General features: G+C 43.9%; 1 protein-coding gene across 1 annotated transcript in view; it reads left to right on the top strand.

Moving 5' to 3' along the window:
- The window catches only part of KIF20B (kinesin family member 20B), a 52,730-nt gene extending 36,874 nt beyond the window's left edge, over window positions 1-15,856 (top strand). Inside the window, exons 25-34 of the mRNA XM_056849617.1 lie at window positions 36-191; window positions 1,820-1,987; window positions 2,682-2,846; window positions 4,982-5,083; window positions 6,545-6,745; window positions 8,045-8,113; window positions 9,802-9,876; window positions 10,706-10,853; window positions 13,097-13,239; window positions 15,778-15,856. Coding sequence (XP_056705595.1) covers window positions 36-191; window positions 1,820-1,987; window positions 2,682-2,846; window positions 4,982-5,083; window positions 6,545-6,745; window positions 8,045-8,113; window positions 9,802-9,876; window positions 10,706-10,853; window positions 13,097-13,239; window positions 15,778-15,846 — 1,296 coding nt within the window. The 3' untranslated portion in view covers window positions 15,847-15,856. The remainder of the gene's footprint in view (window positions 1-35; window positions 192-1,819; window positions 1,988-2,681; window positions 2,847-4,981; window positions 5,084-6,544; window positions 6,746-8,044; window positions 8,114-9,801; window positions 9,877-10,705; window positions 10,854-13,096; window positions 13,240-15,777) is intronic.
- The last annotated feature ends 7,478 nt before the right edge of the window (window positions 15,857-23,334 follow it).

The following is a 23,334-nucleotide window of genomic DNA, read 5'->3' as shown; positions in this document are numbered from 1 at the left end:
AGACTGGGTGCAGTTCTGATTTGTTTTAAAAACAGGAGTGTGAAGAAAAACATCAAACAGATCGCAAAAAGTGGTTGGCAGATAAAATGGTCCTCATAACCCAAGCAAAGGAAGCGGAGATTCATCGTAACCGAGAGATGAAGAGATTTGCTGGAGATCGAGAACACCATGCGAAGCAGCTGGTAGAAGCGGTGAGTACTAAATGGTCAGATTCGCACAGCGCCAGAACGTATTTTCAGTGTAATAGTTTAAGCCTGCAAAATCCATGCAGGCTCTTGCGGCATTCCAGTTCCTTCCTGCTTGTTTTTCATAGTGTGAAATGACTGGATCAGAATTGGAATTTATTAATACAGTCAATTGACCAATCAAATGTTAGTACATCAAATACGTCAAATTGTCTAGACTTAATAGCGCTGTAAGATCTCGTCAGATCTCAGAAGCTAAGCAGGGTCAGCCCTGGTTAGTATTTGGATGTGAGACCACCAAGGAATACCAGGGTTGCTCTGCAGAGGAAGGCACTGGCAAACCACCTCTGTTAGTCTCTTGCCATGAAAACCCCAAAAGGGGTCGCCATAAATCGGCTGCAACTTGAAGGCACTTTACACACACACACAAGAGTCCCATGGCGCAGAGGGGTAAACTGCAGTACTGCAGTCAAAAGCTCTGTTCACGACCTGAGTTCGATCCCGACGGAAGTTGGTTTCAGGTAGCCGGCTCAAGGTTGACTCAGCCTTCCATCCTTCCGAAGTCTGTAAAATGAGTACCCAGCTTGCTGGGGTTAAAGGGAAGATGACTGGGGAAGGCACTGGCAAACCACCCTGTAAACAAAGTCTGCCTTGGAAACGTCGGGATGTGATGTCACCCCATCCCGGCGCTTACACAGGAGACCTTTACCTTTAATAGCACTGTGCAGTGGTATTACAATTTGCTTATATAAATAAAAATATAAGGTCAATAAAAGCAACACATAGTTAAAATTATCTCCTTAAGATTTATAAAATTGTGGAGTATTTTAACAGTCTTTCTCTAGCAAAGTTCTGCGTATTTTAATAGCAACAGCGCAGAACTTGGTAGTTTGGAACAAAAGCTGTGGAATTTCTCCCAATAGGAGCTTCTTTGCCAAGAAGGCTGTTACCGCACTTGTATTCCCAGCAATGTATTAAGAGTTTGAAAATGTTATAAAAAATACTGTTCGTACTTTCTATGTATTCCCAGCGATGTATTAAGAGTTTGAAAGCATTATAAAAAATACTGTGCGCTCTTTGTTTGGCCTCTTTAGCTGTGAAGATGTCTTCCAACCATTTATAAGTCGTGGTATCCCAAAACCCTTTTAAAGCGATGTTTTTTACAACATTTTCAAACTCTTAATACATCGCTGGGAATACAAAGTGCGGTAACCCCCGAACTCAGCTGACTCTTCAGGGAATTTGCCAAGCAAGGCAAACTTAGAGCGGGCTTCGCATGAAATGACTGTAGTTGACTGTCTTTCCAAATTACTTGTTTAACTGAACCATGACTTTATTTATGACATTTATATTCCACCTTTCCTTCAAGGAACTCCATTACTGTTTGTGGTCAAGGGGACACATGCACCTACACATGTGTCCATGCAAACAGAGTCCACTTGACACTCAGAATAAGGATTAATACAAAGAATCGAGTTGCATTAGCACTAAAGCCCACATTGGCATTTTCTACTAATAGGTTCTTAGTTCAGACTGGTCCAGCTTGGGCTGGTTTGAATTTCCCACTGAAACCCCGATTCATTGAGGTAACCAAGACCGCCTCCATGCCTTATGTTCTCTTGTCCTCGCTTCAGGAAACGCTTGTGGCAGAAAAAGAAAACGACCTTCAAAAATGGCGCGCTGAGAGAGATCAGCTCGTGGCAGCTTTGGAACTTGAGCTTAGCTCCCTGATTTCTAGCAACGCACAAAAGGATGCCGAAATAGAAGAGCTGAAAAAGACAGCCCTGAAAACCTCCACACAGGTCCGTGTACTTGGGTTCCCCCCCCCCCCCTCTACAGGCTTTTTTGGTATGGATTTCGCCTCAGACAGAATTATTCTGCCTATTGTGCTTTTTGGGCGGTAGACACATTCTTAGTCACAAAATAAATGATGTTACTTCTTATTCTAGATCTGCTTTATTTTAAATGTTGAAACATTTTGACGTTCGCCACCTTGGGGGACCTATTTGAGTAGAAAGGCAGCCAGCAAGGTTTTAAATTTAAAAAATTAAATTTTCCCAGGTAAATGACCTGTCGCCCTCAAAGACTAGATGGTCGAACGTAGGCTAGGCAGCTAAAACATTTTGCTTTGTACATTCCCTGGGTTTTTAACAAGATTGCTGCAGCTGTGACCGAAGTTCCAGTAAGAACCTGGCATGGTTTTTGTGACTGGTGATTCATGAGGAGAGTATGGGCTGGGTTTGTAGTTCTTCGTTGCTCTTGACAGACCTAACCAAATGGAGCAGTCATGTGCCATTTCTTTTGGCATGTGCCTTCAGGATCTTAATTTCTTTAAGGCGAACTTCCACATTGATTTTTTTCCCCAGTAACTCCGTTAATTTTACCTAGGTTATACAAATCTAACAGATTTTTTGTATTGATACTCTCAAAGTTTTGTGTTTTACTAATCCATTCAAACTGTTATAGCTAAAATGTTTAATTTTTGTTGTTGTTAAGGATCATGAAACTGCCCTAAAGGAAATTAGAAGGCAGTTGGCTGAGAGAGACAACATTATCAAGGAACTGAAGCAAAGTTGTTGCGTAAACTCTAAAATCACGATGTTACCCATACCAGTAGAAGCTGAGCAACGTAAAGTGGAAGATCTCCATGGCTGTAAAGCGGTAACCTTCGGGATTTTAACAATAATACTTGGAACGGGTGGGCCTTCTGTCAGAACACAGCTCAGCCTGAGGCCTGATTAGTGCCGATTATCAATTGAATCCAACACATTATATAAACCACTTCTTGAATAATTACACACAATCTTACAAAGAGGCTCTTGTATCAATCATTAATCTTTGGTCTTCAATGCAGCCCCACATTGGTACTGTGCCTGCGCTCAGCCTGCCACTGGATGGCAATTTCTAGCCCGCAGAGGGGGCACTCCTGTCCTCCACAGCAAATGGGACGGCTTCCTTCCTAAACTGTCACATGCTCCAGAGAGATGCACCCCCTCCTCCTCAGTTCCTTCTCTGCCGCTGACACAATTGGACGTGTTCTAGCATGCACTTTGTTTAGAGTTGGAAGTTGTTGCTTTTCAGTGTGTTTTTCTTTCTTCGAGTCACGTTGGTTCGTGAGTTCTGGTTCATCAGAAAATTTGATCCCTGGGTTTTACCACAATACCACCTTTTCTTGGTCCCCCGGACCATTATATGGTCCTTGTCTTGGTGGCTTGTTGGCCGTAGTCTCTTGTCCGGTATCCCGTTTAGCTTTCGGGTCCCAGATAATACCGTTGCAACTGATGCTTCCCTCCAGGGTTGGGGTGCTCATCGGACTCTTTCTGTGCAGGGCCTTTGGGACAGTTATGCGAGGGGTCTGCCTATTAACTTGCTTGAACTGTGTGCAATAAGATATACCCTTACCTCCTTTGCAGATACGTTGTGGGGGTCCAGAGTTTTAATCCAATCAGACAACTGGGGTTACCGCACTTGTATTCCCAGCGATGTATTAAGAGTTTGAAAATGTTATAAAAAATACTGTTCGCACTTTGTTTGGCCCCTTTAGCTGTGAAGACGTCTTCCAACCATTTATAAGTCGTGGTATCCCAAAACCCTTTTAAAGCGATGTTTTTTACAACATTTTCAAACTCTTAATACATCGCTGGGAATACAAAATGCGGTAACCCCAACATGTCTGCGGTCTAGTATCTAAACAAGCAAGGGAGCAGAGAGGCCCAGAAGGTTTAAAGAGTGGCCCTGGAGAACAGGATCTCACTCTGGGCCTTCCATATCGTAGGGGTACAGAACACTTCAGCGGACCACTTCAGCAGGACATTCCATAAGAACCACAAGTGGTCCATCCAGGACAAGTATTTGGACTCTATATTCCAAATAGATCTCTTTGCCACCAGACTTACCCGGAAAGCACAGAGGTTCTTCTCCCTCGCAGGCAATGACACCCTGTCCATGGGGGAGGCTTTTCAGATACAGTGGACGGAGAGGGGGGGGACTGTTTTATGCATTTCCTCCATTTCCTCTCATTACAAGAGTTTAGGGAAGGGTCTTTGTGGACAGTACAGACTGTATCCTAGTGGCTCTGATCTTGCCTTGCAAGATTTAGTTATTGGACCTTTGCAGATGGGCAGGCTCGGAATTCATCCCCCCCACCCCAATGCGAACTTGTTAACATGGGGCAGTCTGTTCTACCACAACGTCAGCTGGCTACATTTAACTGCATGGTGGCTACATCCTAGAGTTTAGGGCTGTCCATGAGTTTTCTCAAGTTTCTTTGAGTGCAAAGCAAAGTTTTTTAAAATATTGTCCTGGGTCTCCTGTCCTGAGCATTGTTGGGTAAAATTGCGGGTGCTTGAAATACTTTGAGCTACTAACATTAACTAGGAGCAGTTGACCACATCTTGTTTTAAGCTTTTATCAGCCATACTCTTCTATCCAAAGCTTGCTACTCTGAGTGCTTACCAAAAAAAAAGTCTTACAAATCAAACCAGCATAAACCAACAATACAACCTGGGCAGATCATGCTAAATCTACATTTAAGTCAAAGTAGTCACAAAATTAATGGCACCTTCTCTCTAGTTAATGCCTTTTGTTGAGCCAGCACTGAGTATTGAAAAACCATCCGTGGCGGGTCCAGAAAGCTGTGGGTGCCCTGACAGAGAAAGCCAGGTTGCATGTTTTCACAGCCCGCTCCTTCCTGAAGGATGGAGTGCAAATGAGAGCACTTTTTTCTACCATGACCGGGAGCTTACTGCATCAAAATGCATTTGAACTGTATAAATATTGTTTGATTCCTTTTGCAGCGTAAAGAAAAGCAAACTGAACCAGTAAATTGCAGCCATGTTGGGGACACCGATTTACGGCTATGGAGTTCTAGCAGGGCATCTTCAGTAGAAGATATTCAGGTAGGTTTCCGTGCTGGAAAGGAACCGCTTATAAAATCTGACAGCGGAATAACGACACCCTTTCCTGAATAAACACCTTTAGCTCTTGGGTGAATGGCAGCAAATTAAACCACTTAAAACGCTTAGGGCTGTTTAGCTTGGAAAGAAGGCAGTTAAGGGGAGACTCGGAGGTCTATAATATTATGCATGGTATGGAGAGAATGGACAGGGAGAAGCTTTTCTCCCTCATAATACTAGAACACGGGGTCATCTGCTGAAGCTGGAGGGTGAGAGATTCAAAACAGATAAAAGGAAGTATTTCTTCACACAACACATAGTTAAATTGTTGAACTCCCTGCCCCAGGATGTGGTGATGGCTGCTAGCTTGGAGGGCTTTAAGAGCGGAGTGGACATGTTCATGGAGGATAGGGTTATCCATGGCTACTAGTAAAAATGGATACTAGTCAAGATGCATACCTATTTTCTCCAGGATCGGAGGAGCATGCCTATTATATTAGGTGCTGTGGAACTCAGGCAGGATGGTGCTGCTGAAGTTGTCTTGTTTGTGGGCTTCCTAGAGGCACCTGGTTGGCCACTGTGTGAACAGACTGCTGGACTTGATGGACCTTGGTCTGATCCAGCATGGCCTTCCTTATGTTTTTTACCCCAGGTACTGAAAAGGATAAAGCAGAAACTGTTGCCTGGTAGAACTGGGAAGTTTGGGGAAACACATTGGATTTTGCAGTACTTAATGCTGTTCAGGTCTTCCATTTGAACCTAGCTGATATTTCAGTAGCAGAAACCCTTCTTGTTTGCTTGTGGACTGTTCTACCTCCTAAACTTTGTCAATTGTTTCGATTTCAAAGACCAGAAGCTGCCATCTCCTGTATGCACGTTCTTCCAGCAACAATAATTATTTATTTGGTTCCCTTTGGGGAGAAAGGAAACTTGAAAATAACTGCCTTATTCTTAGGCTATCAAGACCCGGTTCCCTATATGATATTTTTAAGCAATGGCTAGTGAGTGGCAAGATACTTTACCAGAAACTTTGATGGGAAAACTCTTTTGTCTTGCATTCTACAATTTTGCTGTTCCCTCCCCCCCCCCCCCCGCATCATTCCCTTAATAGCAAACTTCATAGCTAGGTGCCTATTTAATTGAGCAGCAAAATGGGGTCACTCATTGGTATGGTAGGGATTTTCTGCATACTTGATGGGCTTACAAGGTATGCAGAAGCAAAGCCATTCATAAACAACCTGATGAGGCTTGATCTCATGCTCGTTGCCTCTAGGAAACCTTACATTGTTGAGGGCACCAGAATGTTGGGGGTTCTTCGGTCAGCTGAAATGTTTAACAGCTTATAATGCCAGGGATGGTAGGGCAGGGTTGTGGAGAAAGTTTAAAATTTCTTACCTGTTCCTCTGTGATTTTGTACAAGGCCCCAATTTGTCCATCTTTACCCTCTTTTTATTCGAATCACAGGACCAGTCAGAAATCATTCTAGATTCTTGTGAGGTGTCTTCAGAGAATGACAAAACCAGCCGCTTTCCAAAGCCTGAAATGGAGATTCATTTTACACCTTTACAACCCAACAAGATGGAAGTGAAACATCAAGGCAGTCCTTCCTCCGTGACTATAAAAGTGCCCAAGGCAAGGAAAAGAAAGAGCAGCACAATGGATGAGGTATTAAAATCTGAAAAAGGCTATAAACAAGCGCTGTTACCTTGTTTGTACACAACTGTAGATAGCACGACATATAAAAGAGAGAACCATCGAGAGAGAAATTGCCTAGGGGTCTCCCCAACTGGTCTGTCATGCTGTGCTGTCTTTGATCTCTCTATTACTTGGACAGGCAGGATGCTGCAAAACATGTCTTGCCTATATTAACATAACATTTGTACAATGTTTATTGGATCTTACCTGGATGTGGGAGGATATGTTATTTTCCTGTCTTTTAAATTTATAGTACAGGTTGAGTTTCCCTTATCTGGACATCCAATATCCAGACTGATCTGAAAACCGGACCTTTTGAGCTGGCAAGCAGGCATTACTCACAAGCCCTCAGCAGCGCCATTGATGGTTCAATGTACACAAAATTATTAAAAATATTGTTTAAAATTATATTCTGGCTATGTGTATAAAGTATATAGAAAACATAAATAAATTTCATGTTTAGACTTGGGGCTTATCCCCAAGATACCTCATTATGTATATGCAAAAATATTCCAAAATACAGAAAGATGCGAAATATGGCCCACTTCTGGTCCCAAGCAGTGCGGATAAGGGATATTCAACCTGTAAGTCCAAATTATTCTCTTTAAGACACTTAATACTGATTGCAGAAGTGGCAATTCATGAGAGATAGTTGTCAAGCCACCGCTAGACCAGGAGTAAGGGGAGAGGCAGGGTATACATTTTTTTTTAATGTGTTGGTTCTTTTGTATCCGGAAAAGGCACTTGGTGACTGACAGTGCAAGCCCTAAGCAGAGTTATACCTTTCTGACTATGTTGTAGAGTTGCTCCTTCATTTGCCTCTTTACCTCTATTTTCATATCACTTACTATTCTGACTATTTGTAATCAGTCTGCTTAGAAAGGTGCAACTCTGATTGGGGTTGTACTATAAATTGTGGAGGGCAGTTTCCCCCCCCCCCCCCAGAGAATGACAGATTTGGAGCCAAGATTTGACCTGCCACCTGGTTGCAACCTTTTGGAAGGATGCTGTTTGAAATCATGAGCTTCTGGGGCAGATTTTGTCCTCTTGAATTGGAGTATTGCCCAGTCTGGGAGAGGGTCACTTATCATTATTATATGTAGTATTTAAGGATAACGAAGAGCAGTTTTTTCACCCGATATTATACATAAAGAGGATCACACTTGCAGAAAAGAACCATTTGAACTGGAATTCATTATTTCACATTAATCCTTGGAGAAGGTGGGTTCATTGAAACCATAACCTGTCTCTTCCACTATTTTATTCAAGAACAATATATTGTCAAGTCTCCGGAAATGCAAATTTAGAAATAAGGGCACTTCTGATGGTGTTGGTCAGGTACTGAATCTTTTGCACTTTATGACATTCTCACTACTGTAGAAATATAGATAACATAGAGTACTTAACAGAATCCATATTTAATCTAGTAGTAGATTTAGGTCACATCACTAGAAAGGCTGAACTTCAATAGAAATAACTCATAGAGTTGCTCCTTCATTTGCCTCTCTCTTTACCTCTATGTTTATACCATGTGCTATTTCAATCCTAGCTCAGTGCTCCTAATAAGTGAAACTGCGCAACAATTAAAATTAGCCAGTTATTAATCTAGGATGTTGGTTAAGGCAACTGTGAATTACTCTAGGCTTCAGTGTGAGTTTATTTACCTTAAAATGAATTCCACTGAGTGAGGCCAGATTTCCCGCAGCTACCTGTTTTGCAAACGTGAAGAACAGAACACTGAATTTGGGGCTGTAATGAAGTCTTTGGAGATGGTGCTTTCAAAGCCCAGATGTGGAAGCTGTGGCAGGCAATTAGATTTTACATAATTACAGTGACAGCATCCTAAACTTCTCTCTCTCTCCCCCCCCGCCCATGCCTCTTGCTTTGTAGTAAATGGATTGGTGGTCTCTTTTAAAACTCAGACTCGTACTAGTTCATACTTAAAGTACAGGATGTACACCACATGACAAAGTGAGATAAGCTGAGAAGAAGAAGAGTTGGTTGTTATATGCCAACTTTGTCTACCACTTAAGGAAGAATCAAACCGGCTTACAATTACCTTCCCTTCCCCTCCCCACAACAGACACCCTGTGAGGTAGGTGGGGCTGAGAGAGCTCTAAGAGAGCTATGGCTAGCCCAAGGTCACCCAGCTGGCTTCATGTGTAGAAGTGGGGGAACCAACCCAGTTCACCAGATTAGTGTCCACCACTCATGTGGAGGAGTGGAGAATCCAACCCAGTTCTCCAGATCAGAGTCCACCGCTCCAAATCACCGCTCTTAACCACTATACCACACATTACTCACCCCAAGATGAACACAGGGTTTTTTAGTCTTGGTATCATGGCTTATTAAAATTCATTAGGTGTGACCAATTTCAAAACCTTCTCATGGTTTCATTTGGCATGTATGTTCATATTGGGTAGGAGTGCACCCCTTTTCAGTTGTGTGCAGTTAAACTAAAATCCCTGTGGCCTACCAACTTTAATCAAATATATAGAGGAAAGGCATAGACATGATGGTCTCTTAATGGTTACGACATATCTAGTATGTATTGACTAATCTTGAGAAGGTATGGGTTAAAAAGGGAAGTGCCTGTTGGAGCCAAGCTGGATAGAGCAATTCTATCAGTTTGGCTTCTTGTACAAAAAAAAAATACACCCCAAAAACAAATGTTGCATCCAAATGTCCTAAAATATCACATGCTTAGTGTTAGACTGCTACCAGCTTAACACTGTAACTGAGAAAACTAAGTGTTTCTTGGGCAAATGGGCTATACAGATGGAATAGTAAAGAAATAAAAATAGCGGTGGCAAAATTAACGGCCATTTATCAGTTTCCATTTCACTAGAGGATGTTTTTTGCACGTCTGCAGTTTCAGCTGTGTTGTCTAATAGCTCCTGAATGTTTGGACGTTGCCGTTGATTCAGCTTCTAATAATAGTCCATTTTTGGGTGAGAAAAATTAATAACTAACAAGCCAGCCTGTCAGCCCTTGTTGGAAGCTGAACACGGTCTCCTGTTTTTAAGGAGGATGTGAAGAATAAAAACGAGAAGAATGCGGAATCCCCAGCAAATGGCTCATCCAGCAGACAAAAGAAAAAGGTTTGTGTGTTCATAGACCCTTCACTGAGAGTGTTGCAATAATCTGCCTACATCTGTGTGTCTTTGAGAAGAAGAGAGCTGTATCTGTAGCAGCATTTCCCTAGACAACCACCTAGCAACAGTACCACGTTTCCCCTCTGACACCATCAAAGTCAAGCAGCTAAGGGTATAAGGAAGGGCTGGGCTGGAATGAGAAGCTTCATCCTTTCTCTTGAGATCTGGGTTTCTCTGCCTGTAGAGATGGTGGACATAGTGATCTACTCCAGAGCTGGACTCTTTTCTTTGCATCTTCCTGGCCAAAAAGAAGGGGAGAGAGACTGAACATCCCAGTGTCTAGATTGCTGCTTTTATCCAACAAGCACTTGCTCCAATGTTCATAGTTGCACTTTCCAAGTCATTATGGCTACACAAATTTCCCGAGATTATATGGTTACTGCCTGAAGTGATACCTCTCAATATAACCCATCTGTGCCCTTCACACCCTTTGAAGGCATTAGTGTGGGGGCTGCTCTCATGTTAGAGCAGGGTGTGTGTGTGTGTGTGTCAGATTATGCCACATCTTTCAATAGTAGAACATTAGTTTTAATGCAGTATCTACTCCAATAGAACACAAGAAACGCCTTTTACATTTGCCAGGAGAAATGCAGCTGTAGCTTCTTAAGGGGTGCCGAAAAGGCTTTCTGGTTTACATTACACACAACTTTTTTTTTTTAATTACAAAGGCTTTACAATAATGTAGGATGATGGCAAAAGAATGGCAATTCATAGCAAATGGTTGCTTATAAACTGAATATCCAAAGTGGTGTTTTAACTTGTTATGTTCTTTCAGATGGTTCCTGATCCGTCTCTTAAGAAAAATTATTCCCTGAGAAATAAGCATTTTGTTGGAGGTGTACCGTGGCCTGGAAACAATGGCGGATCCTTGCACAAACTTGGCTCTTTCTTGCAGAGCTCTCCTACAGTCATTCAGTCCAAAGGTAAACAATGAAACTGAAAATCAGCGCCTCAAATACTAGCCGATTATAAAAATGTCTCTGTAGCTCCTGTTTGAACAATGATAAATGGTGGTTTGAAATAAGCTTGTGGTGGACTTTCCGTTCCCTCGAATGTTTGTCGGCTAGCGATAATGAAATGACTAAGTAGCTGCAAAATTTCTTGGAAGGGGCTGTAGCCTTACAGCAGTACACCTCCATTGAGCACGTGGCATTGTGATTTGGGGGAGGTCAGGGGTCGTCTCCTCTGCTTATCTTTATCCAAGGCTGACAGCAGCTGCCTTTCACTTGGGCCTTCTTGCAAGTGCCGAGGCGGAGCGGGAGGGATTTTTCTAGTTTCTGCTGGTGAAGTGAAGCTAAGAGACTGCAGGAGGAGATCTTGCGCTATTTTTTACTTTCCCCAAGCAGCAGAGCAGATAAGACTGCCTCGCTTCTTCTACAAGCCTTCTATGCAGGCAATCGCCTGCCAATCCATCTGCTGCCTGACAGCAAGGGTCACGTGTGTGGGTGGCCGCAAGCAATGCGATCCCATCACTTCCGGTTTACTTCCGGAAGCACCGCAGCACAACAGGATGATTTACCACTCAAACCCCTGTCCCTCCTGTGCACGTTGTGCTCAAGACCTTGGTCAGATGAGCCTGAAATAAAAGGAAAAAGGTAAATCGTCCCGTTGTGCTGTGGTGCTTCTAGAAATAAACCAGAAGTGACAGGATAGCGTTGCTTGTGGCCTTGAGCTGCAATCCCCAACCTCAAAATTTCCCGCCAGAGGAAAGGAGGGACCTGGCAACCCTACTTCTATGTGTCAAAATATTTTGAAAAGTGATTAGGGGTGTGGGGCGAGCGACCCCCCCCCCCCGCAAGAACATTACGTTCGTCAAATAATAATCTGCTGATGGTCCCCAGCCCAAAGAGTGTCCAGCTGGCCTTGACCAGAGCCAGGGCTCTTTCCACCCTGGCTCCTGCCTGGTGGAATAGTCTCTCTAATGAGACCAGGGCCCTGTGGAAATCCCTAAGGTCCTGCAGGACCTGCAAGACAGAGCTCTTCTGCCAGGCCTATGGTTGAGGCCAGCTACGGGTTTCCACCAATGCTGGCCTCCCTGCTCCCCACCCATCGACATCTCCATCAGAACTTATTAAGAACATAAGAAAGGCCCTGCTCGATCAGACCAAGGCCCATCAAGTCCAGCAGTCTGCTCACACAGTGGCCAATCAGGTGCCTCTAGGAAGCCACAAACAAGACGACTGCAGCAGCACCATCCTGCCCGTGTTCCACCGCACCCAAAATAATAGGCATGCTCCTCTGATACTAGAGAGAACAGGTATGCAGCATGACCAGCATCCATTCCAACTAATAGCCATGAATACCCCTTTCCTCCATGAACATGTCCACTTCCCTCTTAAAGCCCTCCAAGCTGGCAGCCATCACCACATCCTGGGGCAGGGAGTTCCACAATTTAACTATGCGTTGTGTGAAAAAATGTTTCCTTTTATCTGTTTTGAATCTCTCACCCTCCAGCTTTAGCAGATGACCCCGTGTTCTAGTATTATGGGAGAACTATGTGTGTGTGTGTGGGGGGGGGGGGCCCTGACTGCTCACAGGCCCTGCTGCGGCTTATATGCTACTATGGGAGTGCTGTCTCATACATTGACTGTGGATGTTCTATTGATTATGCTTATGGGACTGGTTTCTTTTATAAGCGCGGTTTTGACATGATTTTACTTGAATTTTACGGAATTTGTTGATTATGATGTGGAAGCCGCCCTGAGCTCTGCTCTGCTGGGGAGGGCGGGATATAAGATTGAATAAAATGAATAAATAAATTGAGGCTGGAGAGTAAGTGGGTATCCTTATTGATGATGCATTCAACCTTTATTCAGTGCAGAGTAGGGACAGGAGAAACAGCCCTACCTCCTGGTCTGGGGCTACAGCAGCCACTGGCACTACTGGCCCTAGCATAAAGGGGGCAGGATGGGGAGTGTCTAGGCTTAAGCCCATTTTTCGCTGTACACCTTCCAGTTTTGGAAAGAACTGGTTTTAAAATGGGCTTGAGCCAAGGCCTTGGGGGGTGGTGTGGTGGGGGAGACTTCTGCAGCACAATTTTTCTGAGCAGCTCCTTTTTAAAGGAGCGTTTAGATAAACATGCAGTATAAATAGTGCTGAGTGCTTATTGCCACCTTAGTATGTTTGTACAAAAGTGTTAAAAAGTTTTTGAAAATGTGTCTTCCAGCCAAGAAATTGATGGCAACAATCAAGCTTCCCAAATCTACAGAGGAGGAATCTGTTAAAGAAAACGGTCTCAAGCCAAAGCGAGCCAAGCGAAGGCTGTATAATACAGACATTTCTTCCCCAATGGAGTTTTCTGGTCATGTGGTAAGTGACTTTGTGAGGCTAACCCTTTTAAAAGTACAGATCTTGGTGGAGAGGTAGGAGCAACTCTAAAGCTCCAGCATTGTGAAAACTATTTAATTTAAACTGAATTATTTAAAATATTTCTATCCTGCCTTATCTTTGCCTGCCCAAGGTGGTGTGTAGCGCAGTGATTCTCAGTCCATCTTGTCCATTGTCTTAATTGCTTTCTGCATAAAAGCAGCCATGCTGGAACTGGCAGTGGTGCTTCCAGCCCAGCATTGTGTTCCTGACAGTGGCCAACCAGATGCCCCCCAGAAGACCTACAAACAGGGCACAGAGGCCAAAGGTTCTCCCTGTCGTTCCCCAGCACTGGGATTTAGTGGGTTTCTGCCTCTAAACACGGAAGCGCCATTTAGTCATTGTGGGTGGTAATCATTGAGGGGCCTGTCCTCCATGAATTTGTCTAATCACTTTTTAAACCCAGCTAAACTAGTGGCCATCACACCATCCTGTCCTAGTGAATTCCACAAGCCAGTTAGTCTTTGGATGAAGAAATACAACCTTTCTTTCCCCCTGTCCTGAATCTGCTGCCCATCTACAATTCTATTATTAACTATTATTTTTTCTTCTTTTTTCTTTTCTTCTTTTTCTGTTTTTCTTCTATTATTATGTGACAGGAGGAAGCTATTGCTTTTTTTTTCTACACTGCATGCATTCTCTAAGATTTCTTGTTACATGAAGCTGTATATATTGAACCTGCTGACTCAGTCTAGTTGGGTTAAGTTAGAATAAAAGGACAGTGATTGCAGTATGAAATAAGGTTCTCTTCTTCCTGTCTCCACTGTCCCTTAAAGAAAAAACAACAGCTGTATCAGGGTAATGTGTGTTCCCAATGAAGAATTTCTATGAGGGTACAGTAGATGTTCCTCAGCTTTATCCTGAGCCATGATATGACAGCCAGCTCTTTGTCTTTAGAGTGTTGAGCTGACAGGTGCAACCGTCTTGATGTGCAGAAACAATTTCATCGTTGGACATGGTGAAACAGTAGCCAATCTAAGCAGTTAGTTATGAGCAGAGGCTGCTGGCCTGCCCAAGTGAGCAGAGTGTGGAGTAATAATTGGTTTCAGTATGATTTGATGAGAACCATTCAAGATCATTGCTTTCTTTGGAGCACAGTAGCAGTTTCTTGGGATGCTTAAGGTTCTAAACTAGATGAAACAGATCCAGGACCTCTGTTTATCTTGTGAAAATTACATACGTGGTGTGGCCCCCTGTTTTGTTTTGGTTTTTTGATTGGGGATATTCATGGACAGCCACATTAATTGAAATTAGCCCAGGTATGTATATGCATGCATTAGTCCTTTGAAAGAAAAAAATGTGCCCATGTTTTTTGTTTTGTTTTTTCCAAAAAGCTAATGAATAGTTCTGGGGGCTTCCATTAGCAAATCTATGTGTAGGGTTGGTTAAAATTCCTTTCCTCTCCATGCATAGACCTTGATCAGAATATAAGAAGAAGAGTTAGTTTTTATATGCCAACTTTCTCTACCACTTAAGGAAGATTCAGACCAGTTTACAATCACCTTCCCTTCCCCTCCCCACAACAGACACCCTGTGAGGTAGGTGGGGCTGAGAGAGCTCTAAGAGATCTGTGACTAGCCCAAGGTCACCCAGCTGGCTTCATGTATAGCAGCAGGGAAACCAACCTGGTTCACCAGATTAGAGTCCGCCGCTCCTGTGGAGGAGTGGGGAATCAAACCTGGTTCTCCGATTATAATCTACCATTCCTAGCCACCACTCTTAACCACTACACCACGCTGGCTCTCTCTAGGAATCCCAAGTGGCAGTAACTTGGATTTTTTTTAAGACCAAGATCTGTGATCTCCATCTTGTTGAGTTTGATCCTATGAGTGAAGAGGCCATTCTATTTAGGATGAACTAGGGTCGAATCTGGGGACCTCAAGACCATTTTGGACAGTGCCTTTTGTTTCAACAAGCAATGAGCACCAGTTCTAGGGTGACTACACAGCGAGTATAACTCTTTGCAGAAATTGGACCACCATCACTGAGACAGATGGCAAGAAATGTCAGTGTTGTTGGTGAGGGGTTGTGTGTGTGGAGGGGTCAGTTCTACCCAGTCCATTCTTATGAAGATTCAAGCAGCCTTCACTTCAAGTCCATGGAAAGATGCTGTTGCCAGGAGCAACTCTGCCTTTCAAACCATGTGTTATCTGTTCTGCTACCAGTTTGTTCCAGGAGGCAGATACTTGGGGGGGAGGCTTGCTCTCTGCCCTGCCAGCAAGGTAGTGTTGGCAAGTGACCCCAGACTGTGTTGGCTTGGTGCACTCTAGTAATAATTATTGGGTCTAGTGCGAGTGGATTCTTTCCTAGGATGCCGGATACACATTCAGAGCCTGCCCACGTTGAGACTTACACCCACTTTGTTCAAGTGTGTTTTTGTAAGCAGCGTTGAAAGCCCGAGTAGCAAAAAAAGATGAAATGTCTTTTTGTTAAATTGAATGTTGGACTGAAATAAGAGAACTTCTGTAAATTCCTTTACAGATTGTTATGGATCAAAAGGAAAGCGATCATGAAATCATCAAGCGGCGGCTCCGAACAAAGAAAACATGAGTTCCGCTCCACACGCTCACTCCGCAGAATCATGTGTCTAATTTAAAGCCTTGGCGGTAGAATTCCGGAACATAGCTCTTCCAAAGTGGATGAATGCGAGTGTGTATTGGAAACTGCTCTCAACTGCATGTATATAGTAGGCTTTGTTCCCTCTGTTTCATGTCCCCAAAATTCCTCTGTAGATTTTCTTTATTGCACTGCAGTGTACTAAACTGGAAGAGAGATTAAATGTATTACTTTGTACCACTTTGCTTTCAGGCTAGAATTATATGAGATTTTTTTGTGCGGAGGCAATAATACATAGCTACAACACACAGCTACAATAATACATGACTACAATTGTGCCCATTCTTATTTTAAAGTTTATTGCGGTAAAGAGTTCAACAGAGCAATTGTTTGTTGCGTCGCTTTTAAAAAGAAAGTTTCTAGATCTTAGGACTGTGGTGCTGGGCTTTCGAACCTGCAAGCTATGCCAGGGGAATTCCTGGGTGCCAAAGTGAGGCCAAGCAATGGTTATGGTCTTACATGGATCTTGGCGTTAGGCACCGGCAGTTCCAGGGAATTGGTACCCATATTCTCCTCTTCTGTGTGGGTAAAGAAACTCATCTCTCCCCGCCCCACGTTGTAAGTGGCCATGACTACTGCAAGAACCATCTTAAGTACTTGAAGGGCTGTCGCCAAGTTGTGTTCTGTTGTCCCAGAAGTTCGGACCAGAACCATCGGGTTGAAATTAAATCAAAAGAGTTTCCATCTAAACATTAGAAAGAACTTCCTAACAGTTAGAGCGATTCCTCAGTGGAACAGTCTTCCTTGGGAGGTGGTGGGCTCTCCTTCCCTGGAGGTTTTCAAGCAGAGGCCAGATGGCCATCTGTCAGCAGTGCTGATTCTATGACCTTAGGCGGATCATGAGAAGGAGGGCATCTTGGCCATCTTCTGGGCATGGAGTATGGGTCACGGGGTGTGTGGGAGGTAGTTGTGAATTTCCTGCATTGAACAGTGGGTTGGACTAGATGACCCTGGTGGTCCCTTCCAACTGTATGATTCACCACAAACTATGCACTGTATATTGCTGTAGGTGTATACATGAACACACACATGAAGCTACCTTATACTGAATCAGACCCTTGGTCCATCAAAGTCAGTATTGTCTGACTTTGTATTGTCAGTATTGTCTACTCAGACCAGCAGCGGCTCTCTATGGTCTCAGGCAGAGGTCTTTCACTTCACCTACTTGCCTAGTCCCTTTAACTGGGGATACCAGGGATTGAACCTGGGACCTTCTGCATGCCAAGCAGATGCTCTACCACTAAGCCACAGCCCCTCCCCATAGATCCCTGCTGCAAATTGGCTTGTCACAATGATGATATAGGTTAGCGTTTCCAGCTGTGTCTGCTGCCTTTTCAAATATGGAATAAAAACCTAAAATTCCCCGAGAACTCTTCAGTCGGGTTAGAGCTGTTCTGCCCTGAATTCTAATGCTTTGGTTTCTCCCTGGGACAATCTCTACTTTGAAAGAAAAGCAAACTAATGAGTGTTCCCAGGCTAAATTTGAACCGTATATATTTACTTTAATGGCTGCGCTAATGCACATTTGTGCAACCAGCAGGGAATGAAATTAAGCACTTCGAAAGTCTCGCTACATTAATTCTCCCTATATAGGGAAGGCCCTAAGCCAACCCCAAAATGTGTGCTCTTTGTATCTTCTAGTGGCCCGAGCACCGTATAGAAGAGCTAGAGGGCTGGCGTGACGGGCAGGAGGCTGTCCTGCCCCTGAAGGGAAAATCAACCACTCAGATGAGCCCATCGGAGTGCTGCTCTAGTGTCCAATCACCTTTGTGAAGGGGGAAGAGATGCTGAAGGGGATACAGGAGGAGAAGAGAGAGTTGAGTTCTACCTCAGGGAGAGAGCAGGGACTGCTCAGGCCTGGTTCAAGGAAAAGATCAGACAGAATGAAGGGCAGCTCTGCCTAGCAGTGCGGCCGAGCGGTTTAGCTCGATTGTTAGGCATATCTCTGGTGGTGAGCAGACCTTGTACCATTTAGTCTGACTCAGGGAAAGGGTAGGCTTCTATCTTGTGGAATCCTGTGTGTGAGAGAGGATCCAACCCAGTGGCTAGTCCATAAAAAGTAGGGTTGCCAACCTCCAGGTACTAGCTGAAGATCTCCCGCTATTACAACTGATCTCCAGCCGACAGATCAGTTCACCTGGAGAAAATGGCCGCTTTGGCAATTGGGCTCTATGGCATTGAAGTCCCTCCCCAAACCCTGCCCTCCTCTGGTTCCGTCCCAAAACCTCCCACCAGTGGCAAAGAGGGACCTGGCAACCCTAATAAAAAGTCTGTTTGTGCCTGAAAGCGTGGTAGAAAAGTTTTAACTACTCTCAGAAGTCATCACCGGTTTCAATTTTTGTGCCTCAGTCAGGTCTACCTGGAGACCTGTGCTGCTGGTTTGTTCCTTTAAAACCAGCCTGTAAATAAACAATTCTTCTTAGCTGTTTATATATTAATCCAGCCTCGGTGATCTCAACAATCTCCCTGTGCACCGCAAAGCGTTCCTCACAGCAGCGAACCCAAAGCCTATACACTTGCTGCCTGTAAAAGTAGTCCCCTGTGCAAGCACTGGGTCATTCCTGACCCGTGGGGTGACGTCACATCCCGACGTTTACTAGGCAGACTATGTTTAGGGGGTGGTTTGCCAGTGCCTTCCCCAGTCAGCTACACTTTACCCCCAGCAAGCTGGGTACTCATTTTACCGGCGTCAGAAGGATGGAAGGCTGAGCCAACCTTGAGCCGTACACTTGAAGAATATCTGAAAACTGAGGGGAAGGTGTATAGTTCAAAACAAACTTAGATCCCAAAAATCTTAGGAGGCTGTGTGCGTCCCCTCAATAGGAAAAAAAGGGCTTGTCACAGTCGGGTCAAACATATTTACATGAGGCAAGTCTTCCCTTGGAAGAGTATGCTTGTTTACCTGCTCCTCCTCGATTGACTTCTTGTCTCTTGGGGCTTGTCTGTGTGCTCTTCTAGTGCTGAAATGTAGAAAGACTCACTGGCACTTTTAGGCCTTGGGGCACTGTAGAAGACAGCCATTATTGGGCTCGGCCTAGGATTCAAGTTTTATCTTAATCATAAAGCTGGCCTTAACAGCCTTGGTGCATAGTTTAAGCTGCCCTCCAGGTTCAAGCCTGCCCCATCTTCTACTCATCTCCACCCTGAATCCTGTTCCTGCAGCCAGAGTAGAATAAGGCCTTGGTACAGGCTCCTCCTTCTCCAGTGTCCAGTGCAAGTAGGGGCCAGGGACAATTTTCCTATTTTTTTTTCATGAGACACGAATAGCAGCCATTCTAAGTGGGTAGGGATAGGGAACCATGGTTGACAAGTGTGCGTTTCTTGGGAGCAGCGGGTTTTGTCCCTTCTCAGCTGTCTTGCCTGCTGCTTATTTGCTTGGCTTCATATGATTTAGTGGTGGTGCCTGATTTCTGCCCACATATCATACCTGCATAGACTTATAGCCCTGTATCCAATACAGACTCCCTCAATCACCCTAGTGTGCTAGAACACACACATTTGGATGCGAGTGTAAAGACATTGGTCGGCAGAGGAGGATGTCTTTAGGCGCACAGAAACCAAGGGGGAGGTGCTGTCACGCTTTCTCTCCCACAGCTCAGACTGCTTTTCCCACTTCTGCAGTACATTTGATAGACATTCAGAAGAAGAAGAAGAGTTGGTTTTTATATGCCGACTTTCTCTACCACTTAAGGAAGGATCAAACCGTACAATCACCTTCCCCTCCCCACAACAGACATCTTGTGAGGTAGGTGGGGCTGAGCGAGTTCAGAGAGAACTGTGATTAGCCCAAGGTCACCCAGCTGGCTTCATGTGTAGGAGTGGGAAAACCAACCCGGTTCTCCAGATTACAGTCCACTGCTCTTAACCACTACACCACGCTGGCTCTCTGCAGGTGAGCAAATTGAATGCTGATTCAGAAATAGTTTGCCCCATTCTCCACGCTTCCAGCAAGTTCTGTCTTTATTTTTGAAGTGCCCTATATGTGTATTTAATTTAAATGTATGCTGTCTCCCTTTATTCATCTTTTAGGGGGAGAGGTGGGTTAGTGACGTCATGTTTTTCCAGCCAATTCAACATTGTGCATAACCCTTGCCTGAGCTAAACATTCAGAGCTGATGTCCTGGGAGCATGACCTCAAAGTAAAGTTATACAGCTAAGCAAAATGTAGAGAACATTACCTCTACAACATGCTTGCACAAAAAGTGCATCCACAGCCACCTGTTCCGTTAAACTTTGCAAATGTAAGTAAGGATGAGCCACTAGATGGCACTTTAACACTTTTTAAAAACATCAATTATTTTTGGAGGGGTAGTTTTGTCCCTAAACCTGAGTCAGGAAAAGCAAATGTTGTAGTATCTAAACAAAAGCATTAAAATATAAGACCATGGGTTATTTTAAAAGGCTAGTCCAATTTCCACAGCTTCTGGCCTTAAAGCAGGCCAGAAATTGTAAAATTACATACAAGCTTAGTTGAAAGTGTGTTCATGGGGTGCTATTGTAAAATACGAATGGATGCTGTTGTAAAGACTGGGAGCTGTTTTGGCAAAAACTCCCTTTCAAGTGGCCAGACTGCAATCTTGCCCTTCAAATGCTGTTCTGTTGCTTTTGTGAATTCTCCCTCTTAAAGAGAGGAATCACTGCTTGAAAGCTGACTTTGTCCGTGAAAAGGAGAGAACCTAAAGCTGTAAATGTAAAACTATAAAAAGAGTGTGAGATTGTTAATAAAGCATCAGCGTAACCACGTGTCTATAGAGACTGTCCCCTAACATCATTGTCAACAAATATTCTGTCAGTCACCTTAGGTAGCCCATGAAGTATTAGAAATGCCCCCTACAGGGCTGTGTAGGCCTTGTAGCTGCTAATGGAGGTTGGGGCTAAACTGCTGGATGTTGCTTAGGAATATGGCTATATAGCTGCAATTCTGTCTGGTTCGCCATGTATATCATGTCACACTTTCAGTGCCCTTGTGTTCTCTGCACATTTCCTGTCCATGGGTCTTCCTTCCCATTGATACTGGTGGTGAGGATTCTTTTTTTTTTTTAAGCTGAACATATGAACATACTCATGCAGAACTGTGCAAAGGGCAAATAAATGAGATTTCTGTTGTTGGGCAGGGGTGCATAGGTGTGTTGTAGGCCATGCTGTTCCTTTACTATATGTATTTAAAAAAAACTTTACTTTTCTTATCCCTGAAGACCTAAAGGAAACTATCAAAAATTATATAAAACTTACAGTTAAATAAAAAGAAAACTGCTCATTAAAAAAAAATCCAACCCACAAACTCCAGCAAAACCTTAAACACCCACAAAGACAATTTTAGTTAAAGATATCCTCCTCACTAAACAGCAAAATCTAGCCATTACCCTCAATACTAATGCAGGAGGAATACTCAGGAGGAATAAAGCTTGAAATATATTGACCTCCTTCCAAACCAATCCTTTCAGTGGCAGTAGGTTAACAGCTCCTGATGGAAGGCAGATGTGGTTGGTCAAGTTTTAAAGCTGTGGAACGCCCCCCAAAGCATCAACTATCAGGTAGCCACTTCCCTTTATCAGCAGAAGCATCATAAACATATGCCCAAAAATGGCAGAGTCAACAATAAAACAGTAAATCAGCAGTAAAGCTAAAACAGGAGCAAGACAAATACACCAATGTTTAGGTAGGAGTGGGACTCACTGTCCTGGGTTGGTACCCAACAAATAGTTGGGCGAGGAAGTTTCAAAGTTGATTGATTACTGTGGAAAAGGCCCGATTGCTGATGGTCACTTTCTCACTGAAGATCTGTAACAGATTCTAATTGCTGGCTCATAGGGGAACCGGAAGTCTGTCAAGCACAGTGGTCTTGGACAGTTTAGGAATTTAAAGGCAAGAATCAGTACAGTGGCTGGAAACAAATCACAGTTTTTCAGAACTGGCAAGACATACACCCTAAAGGTTGGGCTGGCTCAAGGTCTCACTGCTGCATTTTAAACTGATTGAAGCTTTCGAGCAACATACCAAGACATTTCTACAAAGAGTGCATTAAGGTGACTTGAATGTGATCAGAACATGGATAGCTGGCATGCTGACTAAAGGTGGCTTGAAACCTGAACCTTCTTCATACGTAGGCACAGATCTTAAAACACTCTCCAAGATGTAGAGTTCCTGATTGGCTATATTGTTGATAGCGGCCTCATTCAGCCCATTTTTGCCTCCACACTCTAGATCGCTTGATGGCCTCTCAGTTTCCAGTGCTGAAGTTAATCAGCAGGGGGAACAAGATACAGCTCCGCAACACCTCATAGCACAAGTCCCGAGGAACGTACACGCAGTAGCCCAGTAGACCTCAGCTTGGTACCCCTGATTGCCTAATCTGCCAGCTGGTCCAGAAGGAAACTATATTCAATGGTATCAACAGTTACTGAGAGAGCTAAGAGAATCAACAAAGCCACACTCCCCAGGGCTCTTTCTGATTATTAGGAAGACCAAAGATTATTAGGAAGAGCCAGTGTGGTGTAGTGGTTAAGAGCAGTGGTTTGGAGTGGTGGACTGTAATCTGGAGAACCGGGTTTGATTCCCCACTCTTCCACATGAGCTGGGTGACCTTGAGCTAGTCACAGTTCTCTCCAAACTCAGCCCCACCTACCTCACAGGATGTCTGTTGTGGGAAGGGGAAGGGAAGGTGCTTGTAAGCTGGTTTGATTATTCCTTAAGTGGTAGAGAAAGTTGACATATAAAAACCAACTCTTCTTCTTCCTCTTCTTCAAAGCAGTTTCCATTTCAGAACAAGGCTGACAAGTAGATAGAAATGGGTCTGGATAATTACCCAAGAAAGTTGCCTAAATGCTGTCCCCTTAAGCACATAAGCCCAGCAGGGGATGTTTACACTACCAACCAACTGTCCAAATTGTGGAGGGCCAGGAACAGTTCCTTCAGTGAAGTGGTCATTGCTTCCCGGGCCCAGCCACACAATCCTATCTGACTAGATGCAGTAAGTTGTAAAAGGCAAAGATCAAGCACAAAAGCGTTAGGTTGTGCTTCTCTGAACAATTTGTCCACAGCCTCAGACCTCATTAGCTGAGATTTATTCCAGCAATTGTGGCTAAACTGGGAGCTGATAGCATACTGAGATTGTTCTGTAGATGCGCGGTGGCATCTGGGTCAAACCAAATCTATTATCTGTGAAATGCCTAGCAAAGAAGTCTCAGTAATCCGCATCATCTTCTGTTTTAACGCTAACGGGGCCTTGTTGAAGAAGTTCCATCACAAGATGGAAAGCTCAGCCAGACAGTTCTAATGAGTAGTGCGGAAGAGGGGCAAAGTATTTTGCTGGTATCCCTGCTACACCAACATCAGATAGAGGATGTTGCACACCCTCAATATTAGACAGGCCCAATTATTTTATTTGGAGAGATCCAAAGAGTTCAGGAAGGATTCAGCCTT

Source organism: Euleptes europaea, chromosome 5, assembly GCF_029931775.1.
Source record: "Euleptes europaea isolate rEulEur1 chromosome 5, rEulEur1.hap1, whole genome shotgun sequence".
NCBI classification, from domain to species: domain Eukaryota; kingdom Metazoa; phylum Chordata; class Lepidosauria; order Squamata; family Sphaerodactylidae; genus Euleptes; species Euleptes europaea.
Note: the sequence above shows the minus strand (reverse complement) of the source record. Positions and strands in the feature narration are given on the sequence as shown.